This window comes from Amblyomma americanum, chromosome 9 (genome assembly GCF_052857255.1).
Source record: "Amblyomma americanum isolate KBUSLIRL-KWMA chromosome 9, ASM5285725v1, whole genome shotgun sequence".
Lineage (NCBI taxonomy): Eukaryota > Metazoa > Arthropoda > Arachnida > Ixodida > Ixodidae > Amblyomma > Amblyomma americanum.
Genome location: NC_135505.1, coordinates 57,998,411 through 58,008,021, shown reverse-complemented (window position 1 = coordinate 58,008,021; position 9,611 = coordinate 57,998,411). Strand labels below are relative to the sequence as shown.

Below are 9,611 nucleotides of genomic sequence, written 5' to 3'. Positions count from 1 at the left end.
ATATGTGTTTGAATACTGCGGCCTCTAATACCACAGACCTGATGCGGACCTATCAAGTCCATAATGACGAGCTGCAGACGACTGCTAAGAACCTTGGCAAAAATTTTGTAATCAACATTGCAAAGGGAAATTGGAAGATATCCCTCAACAGTTTTCAACCAATTAGTATCTTTGCTTTTGGGAATTAATATTGTTTGCCCAGAATAAAAAGTGGGAGGCAGGACACCCACATCATAAGATGCTTTGAAAACTTCCATCAAAACAGGCACTAGGCAAGGCGAAAATGTTTTATAGAAGTCGCTAGTAATACCAGCTGGCCCAGGAGATTTCTGGCTCTGCAGGGCAGAAATGGCTGATTGAATTTCATTTAAAGTGATAGGTCCCTTCACTATAGCACACTCCTCATCATCAAGTCGAGGGAAGTTTCCGAGCAAGGAACTGTAATCGAAACCCTGACTTGGATCTTCGCAACTGCCAAACAGCTTCCGATAATAGTCGAAGAAAGCAGCAAGAATACCAAGCGCATCACTGTATGTGCAATCACATACTGAATTTCCAATATTTCCTTCGCAAGAGCATTCTCTCTTTCATCACTCAGGGCCCGACGAGAAGGTTGCTCATCAAGAAACCTTCGGGACCTAGATCGTATCAAGGCTCCCTTATATCTGTCTGTCGCAAATTGTTGAAGCTGTGCTTTTACGTTATTAATCTCTTCGAGATAGGCACCGGGGCTTACCCTATCTAGCTCATGTAGCTCCGTTAGGGTGCGCCCAAGCTCACGAAGGTGGTGTCTCTTCAGGAAAGCGATTCTTGCTGAGGCCTCAATTGCCAAGTTTTTGATCTCCTGTTTAAACAAGTCCCACTTTTGAAAAATGGAAAGGTCACGGCGTGACCATACGTCCTTCAAACAAGTAGGTACAGCACGCTGAAAGATTTCGTCTGAGAGCAGACAGTTATTCATCTTCCACAACTCCCATCGAGGGTGAAGTACATGCCGAGTGTACTTTCCTATCTGAAGAGACACCATACAGTGGTCACTGAAGAAAATGGGCCGCACCCAGTAGCCAAACACACTTGCTAATGCGTCAACAGAAACGTAAATTCTGTGAAGGCGAGCATTAGAGGAAAACTGAAAATGAGTGAAATGTATACTGTCGCCTTTTTCCTGCCCCACATCCACAAGACTATATTCAGAAACCAAATCGGTAAGTAATGCAGCACTATGGTCCTATCTCTTGCATACCACTGAACGGTCCTCATCCCTACAAACGCAATTAAAATCTCCCAACAATATAATTTTGCGGTCCGTGCACAAATGTTCAACTAATGACAGAAAAAAAGCCTTCTATCGCGCTGCTTTGTAGGGGCATAAACACAAATAATCCGCCACTGTACACCTGAAATTGTGAGATCACAGCATATAAGTCGCCCCTCGTCATCTATGCAATAAGACATGGCTGTCATCTCTAGCGTGTTCGCCAGGAATAGCATACAACCTCCGGATAAGCCTCTCGCGTGGCTAACAATAATGCTGTATTCCGACAAAAAAGGCTCAAGAGCAGCTGCTGTCTCTTCATCAGAGGACAACTTTGTTTCCTGGATAGCGGCTACACACACACTCCATTTCTTTAAGAGATGCCGTACCTGCTGTTGCCTCCTACGATTACGCATACCCCTAACGTTAAGGGTAGCGACTTCATATGCTGCGACGCTCGCCATTTTGGTGCCAGTCTTAACAAACGCCATCCCCTGGAATGTGGTGGCCCGCCGCCAAATTGGCGACCTCTCGGGCAGACATCGCCCACCTCTTTAACACCACCCTTCCCGTGGCCTCTACACATTGTGCCTTCTGGCTAGCGCCATCGATACACACCTCGTTAGCACCTGCAGGACGCTTCAAAGGTGCGGTGCTGTCCATGTCTTCCTCTGAGACAGCCAAGGCCTCGGCCCACGAACCCGAGGGGAGCACATCACTCGCTGCCACACTGACAGCCGACAGAGAACCTGACACGCCAGAGATCGACGCCACACACGTCTCACCGTTACCCTCCAACGACGAAGCAGAATCAGCATCAGAGGAGGATCGGCGAGCATTCACTGGCTGTATCGCCTCGACTGACTCCACAGGAGGCATATCCGGACGTTGACCTGTGGCAACGAGGTGTTCCTGTGCAGCAAGCACAGCAGTCTCTGTAACACTCACGGGGAGGCCCGGGTCCGGCGGTTTTCGTCCTGGAGGCGTGGATGTTAGATGGCCAGTCGCTTCATATCCCGTGTTGTTTTGAGGTGTTGAAGTCTTCTGTTCCCCATCTATTCGATGCTCATGACTTAGTTTTCCTGTCGCGTCCACAACCTCAGACACATCCATAATGTGTTCTGATGCCACGTCATCTTCCCGTGACCACTGGCCTTGACGCAGCCTGTCAGCGTAACTCAAGACACAGTTCTCCGCAGTATGGCCAAAGCGTCGGCACTGAGTGCATCGAGGCTTGCGACACTGGCGTCGGACATGTCCAACCCGGCTACATCGGAGGCACAGTGGAGGTCTCCCTGGGATAAGGACTAATGCCTGCACTTCATAAACATTAAGTGTGTGTGGAATGGTGCTAGCTGACACTCCATCCTTGAGTGTGAGGGAGAGTTCACGGTTCGCCGTTTCCATATGCTCCATCCCTGGGCACCGCCACTTTTCACGCTCCACAGACTGGACCGTGCCATAAGGCTCTAATGCTTCCACAATCCTCCGGTGTTCCATATAGCGGGGAAGCCAAAGGAGCTTAACCTTGACGTTCTTAATATCCGGGTCAAACACCATGCACCGCAGTTCTTTGACAGGAAACTCCGCTTTGTTAACAAGCTTCTGTTTGGAAGAACTACTCTCGCAGGTAACCATCCACACGTGGCTCATTTGGTATTGACCAATGCACAAAATTTCCCGGAGATTCAATATCTGTGCGAGTGCGTCACGGAAGTCAGGTGCTCGGTACGGGCGACCCTTAAGGTCAGCATGCAGGAAAACGGTATTAAGGACAACATTACCGGTTGGCAATCGGGGAAGGACAACTTTGTACGAGTCCGTAGTGTCCTGAGACGTCGGTAGACCTCGGCCAACGGCCGATGCGCTGTTTCCAGCATGGAGCATGTTAAAGCACAGCCGCTCAGAACAGCAGCTCGATGGTTTGGAATGAACAAAAGCGCGTCTAGTGAATACGGTGCTGTCTTAGAAGGGTGCTTTTCCTTCACATACGGCGCGGTCTGGGTGTCCAGCGAGATTTGGGAGACAGGCGTCATTTCCTTTATTTAAAACCAATTTTATTTCATTTTTCTTGCTTTACGGCTTGTTCGGGTGTCCACCACTACATGTTTCCTTTCCTTAAATTGTCCGGGCAACACGTCGGGCTGCACGGACGATAGCATTCCGTGGATCCCTTGGCAACGCTGCAACACGCTGCCGCGTACTGCTCTTCAAGTCGAAGCTGAAGTGCCCTCCAATTTTTTCAGGGTTATCACGGTGCACGCGTGGTAGTGTCGTCTGCATGAAGCAATTTTTTCCTTGTTTCAGTGCCCGACCGTAAGTTTTGTTAACTTCTTTATATAATGCCCAACGGTTGTCTGAAGGAGATTGTCTTGGCGCGGTAAAGTCGCTTTTTCCATTTAGATAATCCGCGCAAGTATGCAACATAACAAGCTGTGTTAGCATGTGAGGTGATTACACTTTTTGTTAGAAAGTTGCACTTCATTCGTAGACATTGGGTTTACAAATATTCCATTTAGTATTCACGCTTCAGACTGAAAAGTGGGTCTTAAATAAGCCTAGGGATGTGGCAATGTCATGGCTAATTTGTCCAATGCTAGCTCTGCTGTAATCGCGAACGGTTTTAGCGGCTTTTGTTTTAACTTTGGCGAATCTTCTTTCAAATGCTTATATTAGCATCCGCTACTGGGAATTTCTGAAGGATTTCTCTTTTCCTCTTATCATTGCTTTCTCATTTCTTGTTTTCTTCCATCTTTTTTCTTTCATATTGCCTTTCTTTTCTTTCTGTATTATCACTTTATCTTTTTTTTCATTCGGTGGCCCTCTCTTTTATTGTACCTTGCCTTGTAGATGCCTCATTCTGTAAGCAAGTAAAAAAGCTGGCGTATATTTACCTACATGCCTTTTCATGTCTGTGAAATTTTTCGATGTTAATTGCTTTATAATTGTTTATGTTCGTTTCGTTTTGTTCTGGGCATCGCCTTTAGTTTTTCTGTTTCTACTTCACGCATCAGATCTTCTTCTTCCTACTATTCTTTCTCTTTTCATCTAAATTGTGGAGGCGATCTCATCACTTCCTTCTTCTTATCCATGTCCAAATTTTTCGAGAAAAAGTCTTGAAAATTGGAAACTTGTATCACTCTGTTGTGGGAATTTTGAAGGTTATGGTCCATTCTTCTCATAGGAAGCAAAATATTTTTCTTAAAATGTTTCCATCTATCGAATCGAACAATTAAGACTTCCATTGCTAACCAAGGGGGAATAATTTTGACGACAGCAATACCGTTAAAAGAAAAATGTTTGGGACTGCCGTCGAGTCATCTGCTGGTATATTGGTTGTTGCAGTGAAATCTCATATTCTGTTAAAAAAGTGTGTTCTTAATCGGTTTCGCAATTAAGAATAGTTTTTCCAGAATTACTACGTATTTTTTCGTTTCAAAAAGCAGCCGTGGATCGTTTTGCTTTGAACCTCAGGATGGTTTATTTTTAATTCCCTTTACTGAATAGCGTTTACTGAATAGCTTTTATTGCTGTTCTAGTCTGTTTGTGTGGGTTTGAGGATTTCAGACTTTGGCGTTTCTTAATAAGATCTGCCTCCTGAGAGAGCTTGCTGGCGTCCTGTCTAAGCATCCTACCGCCTACTTGTCTGGAGGACTCGATAATGACAGTTATAAGATGATTGTTAATTTCCTGACCATTTTGCTTGTCGTCCGAGGTTAAACGAATACGAGATCTGCTCCACTACGAGATCCGGAATTCGTCATATTCCTCTGATATTGCTAATTCGTTGATGGGAGCCGCTTCATTAGCGTCTTCAATTCCCTCTTCATTTCTAGGCTACTTCGAGACCGTGCCATCATGCGGCCGCTACCTCACACATATTCGAGGACAAAGAAATATCTGCGGAACTATAAAATATATATATATATATATATATATATATATATATATATATATATATATATATATATATATATTTAAATTTCGCTATATTTGTATAACGCTATGTTCTGCCCACTTTGTTTCTTGTGTCTGTCTTTTTGCGCTATAAATTCAAAGCATATGTACCAACTAGCAGCAGGAATGTTCTCGCACGATATTCGAGGACATCCACGTAATACACAGTCCCAGCGTTAGGGCACATTCTGAAGTGTATTTTGTTTTTTAGCGATAGCTACACTACGCGAGCCACTTCGCGGGGTCAGCGTGGCTGAGCGCTTACCCGTAGCGCCAGCGCTCCGCCAGCTGTGCGCATGTGCGGAGTGATGTCATAGACCGCAGCTGATGTGTGCGCCTCGCGCCTTGCCGCTGTGCCGACAGCGGAGCAGACGCTGCCCGCCTCGTCTGTTGTGCGCATGCGCGGAGTCATGTCAGAGTACGCAGCTGTTGTGCGCGCCGTGCGCCTACATTACGCTAGCATTTTGAGCCTTCATCGCGGTGGCGCCCTGGCCACCATGCAGCTGCCAGCGGTGCGGCACGCCGGCGAAACCGAGTGGGGGAGGAGTGGATAGGAGGAGAGGTGGTAGAGAGTGAAACCGCGTCCAGAGACGAAGATGCAGAAAGAACGGCCTGCGAAACGCAGCGGCGCAAGACTGACTCCTATTCGACTGAGCGAATTCCACTAAACAAGCTGTAGCTATCGCCTCACTCCAGGTTTAACCAGAGTTAAACCACAGCCATATTTTAAAACTCGCCATTGGGACTCTTTCATGTCCACTTCCTCTTTTGTCCTTTGGGGAAGAAAGAATTCGCGATCAGCAAAATACACCCCACTATATATACAGCCTGTGCTATATTCGCCAGCTGCCTGTTCTACAGGCTACTTGTTTGAAGGACGTTCTGGCGGGCTAGTTGGTTCATGATGAACAGGAAGGGTATAAACTGCGCGAACAAGACGGGACGAGAAGCACACATATCGACAGACAAAGCGCAGTCTGCCGATTTGTGTGCCTCTCGTCCCGTCTTGTTCGCGCAGTTTATACCCTACTTGTTTGCCTACCTTGACATTGAAGGTACACATCAGTATAGTGAACTGTGTTTTGCTTGGTCATTGCCAATTCCACGTCTTCGCTGCATCGTTTGAGGATCTGGTCATCATGGCTAGATGTAGGAGCAAGAAACTTTAACAGTCTCGCATTGCACGTCCTATTAAGCTTTATTAAGACAACTGCGATGATGTCGTTAAAAACAATAGAATTCCTGTACGTAACCTGCTGTACCCTGAGCGATGAGAAATTGCAAACATAGTTCTCACCTGTCAGTTAACCAACTATCGCACTATACGTGTAAATCCTTCGGTACTGCAAAGCCTCATATCTCCTTTAAACTTCACTAAGCGCTATGACATCTCATTTCACCAAAACTAGCTCTGCTAGAACCAGTGCTATACCAGTCTCGTTATAGAGGGTTATAGTGTTAAACGTTCATATGTTTTTTTTCCAAAGGTTGTTTGTCCACAGACAGAGTATAACACACTCAGCTGCTTCAAAGCTGTGAGCGCCGCTTTGTTCGTTTGTTCCGCAGCAGCTGGGAACTAATGAATGACGGTTAATTTTTCTATTTATATTCGAGGCTGTGGCCAAATGCCACACCAGGAAAGTCCAGTCCTGCTGATGGAGTGCGTGGTAGTCTTGGTTTTGCCATGTCAGGCCGCATACCATTCCTGCTAATGCAATACCATCCACATACAGTTTTTTTTATCGGGTGCAGTACTGCGCGGTCCTTTTGCACGCTAGGTGGCTGCTCTACCACTACGCCATCGCAGCTTTCTCTGGCCCTAAGAAATTCTTTCGTTCTTTCTTCGTCTGTTTTTTTTTATTTCTTCCTCATCTGCCACGCTTCCGTCTTGTTACATTGCGTGTCGAAAACGTAATAAACCACCGGTTTTAATGCGTGTGATTTAGTTGGTTGGTTGCCTTCAAATAAGGTTGGCACATACACCCTACTGGAGAGTGGCCAAGACACTGGCAGTAAATCAATGGATACAAGAGCATTTAGAGGGGTAAACGAGTAGGATAATGACTAGGGTGGGAGATTAGACGACGCAACGAGAGGGGTCCTGTTCTCTGGGAGATTGAAGACGGGGCAATGGCTTTATGAGCAAATACCAATATAACATATCCAATGTTTTTATTTCGCACTGCCCGAGAGCGCGAAAGGAAAAAAAAACTTGAAATGGTAGTCGCTGCGTTTCTAGAAGAAAATTTTGCACAGCAGGCCGCGTGGTCTTGTTGCTTCTTCCCAGAAAAAGAGCGCCAAAGGAAAGAGCAATCGTAGTGGACACAGGCAGATCCAACTGGAGAACAAAATTAGTTTTTAATAGGCACCTCCGATAGATATCCTTTGCCCATGATCGATTTTTCTTTTTTGCCTAAATTAGAATATCATGAATACGGTTTTGTTCTCTAATACATTGTGCTGTCTTGCTGTCTGTCCACAGATTGTCTATAATTGTCCTCTCCACAGTAATTTGGGGGGCCGTGAACCTAATTTCAAGTCTTTTGGTTCGCCTCAGTGCGTCTCTCATCGTTGAGTACTGGTAAGTTGCAACTTATGTACATATTCTTGAGGGGCAAAGGACTTTCTGTTCCTAACATGAAAATGCTTCTAAAATGCAGTAGATCCTTTTCTGATTCCCCTATTCATTTCATACACGATGTTACAGTCGGCCGTTACTTATGCACTCTTTGGATGTATTATTTAACAAAACCAAGAACTTTGTTCTCTCTGAAACTGGATGTTTATATTTTTGAATATTACTTTATAATTCGTCATATTGGTTTCGAAACAATGATACTGTTGTAGCGGTCCTGCCTTTAGGTCATACTTTCCGTTTGCCTAGGATTTACTTAACTTCGCATTATCATCAATAATCCGAAAATTTCATGTCATTTCGCTCTGAATTTTCTTCCCAACACATCCAAGTACGTTTCTCTCAATACATTCTGCAAATGCACGGCGATTATTACTAGAAACGTCGAGTCTTTCTGCCCGACACGCTTCCTGACAGAAGTTTTATCGCTGCTCTCAAGGAGGGTGGTGTGTCTCTGCAGCGGATATCGATAACTTCCTGTCCCCTATTTATATGCCTTTCCTATGCCCCGATTCTGAAACACCTACATGACAGCCGAGGTCGCATCTCCGCCCAATCCTTTCTGTTATTGTATAAAGATTATTTAACGGTCGGTTATATTCTTCCCATATCTGAGTTAATAATGATAATATACGCTATTTATTGAAGCTCTTATAAAGGCCAGCCCGGTGCGTTGGTTTCCAGAAATCGAAGGCATCTAAAGTTATACTCGTGTCTACCTTACTAAAGAAATCGTGAGGAATTGAGAGTAAGCTGATCGGTCCTTAGTTTTTCAGTTCCTTCACTTTCCCCTTCTTGTGTGTAAACATACTGCTGGCTTGCCACCAACATTACTGTGGGTTTGATGTCATGAGTAAGTTCGTGGACAAAGTGACCAAGTTTTTTAACAGAATCCCTTCAGTGTTCTTTGAAAGATCCGTAATTTTCGCAACTGCAGCCGATTTCCGCCGCATGAACTCTTGAAGCATACTAGTCACACTTGAAATCTCTACAAATAATTTTAACCGGCATCAAACCAGGTTCCTAAGTGTCAGAAAAAAACGCTGTTCATTTCAATATAAAAAATAATGTGACGTCCCCATTAACGTGGTACTTCACAATGATAGAAATAAGTGCAGTGGCATGGTGGCCATTTTTGTCAAGAAAATTACAATTCAGTGTATTTCTGGATACCGAAGGCGTAGAGTTCTTCTCCTAAGAAGAAGAAGAAGAAAACGAGGACGTTGTTCGATCTCCTGTCGCTTCAGCTCTGTGTATTAACCTAATTTTTCCTAATTTACCTAGTTTTATTTGAATATTCGAGGACGGCAGCATCTTCAAGGCGGTACTGTCCCTATGGGAAGAATACGGCTGCTCCGGCGCCGGCAAGCCTAAAGGGACCACGTTATTCAAAGGAGGCTGGCTCGGAAGAGGCGGCCGTCGCTTCGCAGGCTGGGGAGCGACCAGAATATGGACTGGACCACCCGTCCAGCGAGGCCTCATCGCTTAGTGGGGATGACTCAACGATCGTGGACGGTGATGAGTCAGTGGCCGATATGGCTGACGGGGACAACGAGGGCTTCAAGTTGGTGAGTCATCGCAAGCAACGAACGGTAGGAATTCCAGTAGTGGTTGAGCCCACAGAATAGGGGGTTGAATTAAGAGAGAAGAATTCCATGTTCCTTTTCGCGGCCATTCAATCACTGCTGGGATCAGCTCCGATTCGAACTCGGTTCACCTTGCACGGGGCTCTTCAGCTGGATGTCTCGACGGAAGAGCAGGTTG

The 9,611-nt window shown here is 45.4% G+C and overlaps 1 protein-coding gene across 1 annotated transcript; it reads right to left on the bottom strand.

Annotated features, from left to right (window-relative positions):
- Positions 1-300: 300 nt before the first annotated feature.
- LOC144103360 (uncharacterized) lies at positions 301-3,142 on the bottom strand. The gene is made up of 2 exons (XM_077636101.1): positions 2,329-3,142; positions 301-335 (listed from the first exon to the last, which is right to left on the bottom strand). The coding sequence occupies exons 1-2, from the start codon at positions 3,140-3,142 to the stop codon at positions 301-303; spliced, it is 849 nt and encodes a 282-aa protein (XP_077492227.1).
- Between the last annotated feature and the right edge of the window lie 6,469 nt (positions 3,143-9,611).

Excerpts from the sequence above, each read along its gene's own strand:
- LOC144103360 (XM_077636101.1), bottom strand. The coding sequence starts at position 3,142 with ATGCTCCATGCTGGAAACAGCGCATCGGCCGTTGGCCGAGGTCTACCG. Across the intron at positions 336-2,328 it reads GGACGCGACAGGAAAACTAA|AGCCAGAAATCTCCTGGGCC; the intron begins GTCATGAGCATC and ends TCTGCCCTGCAG.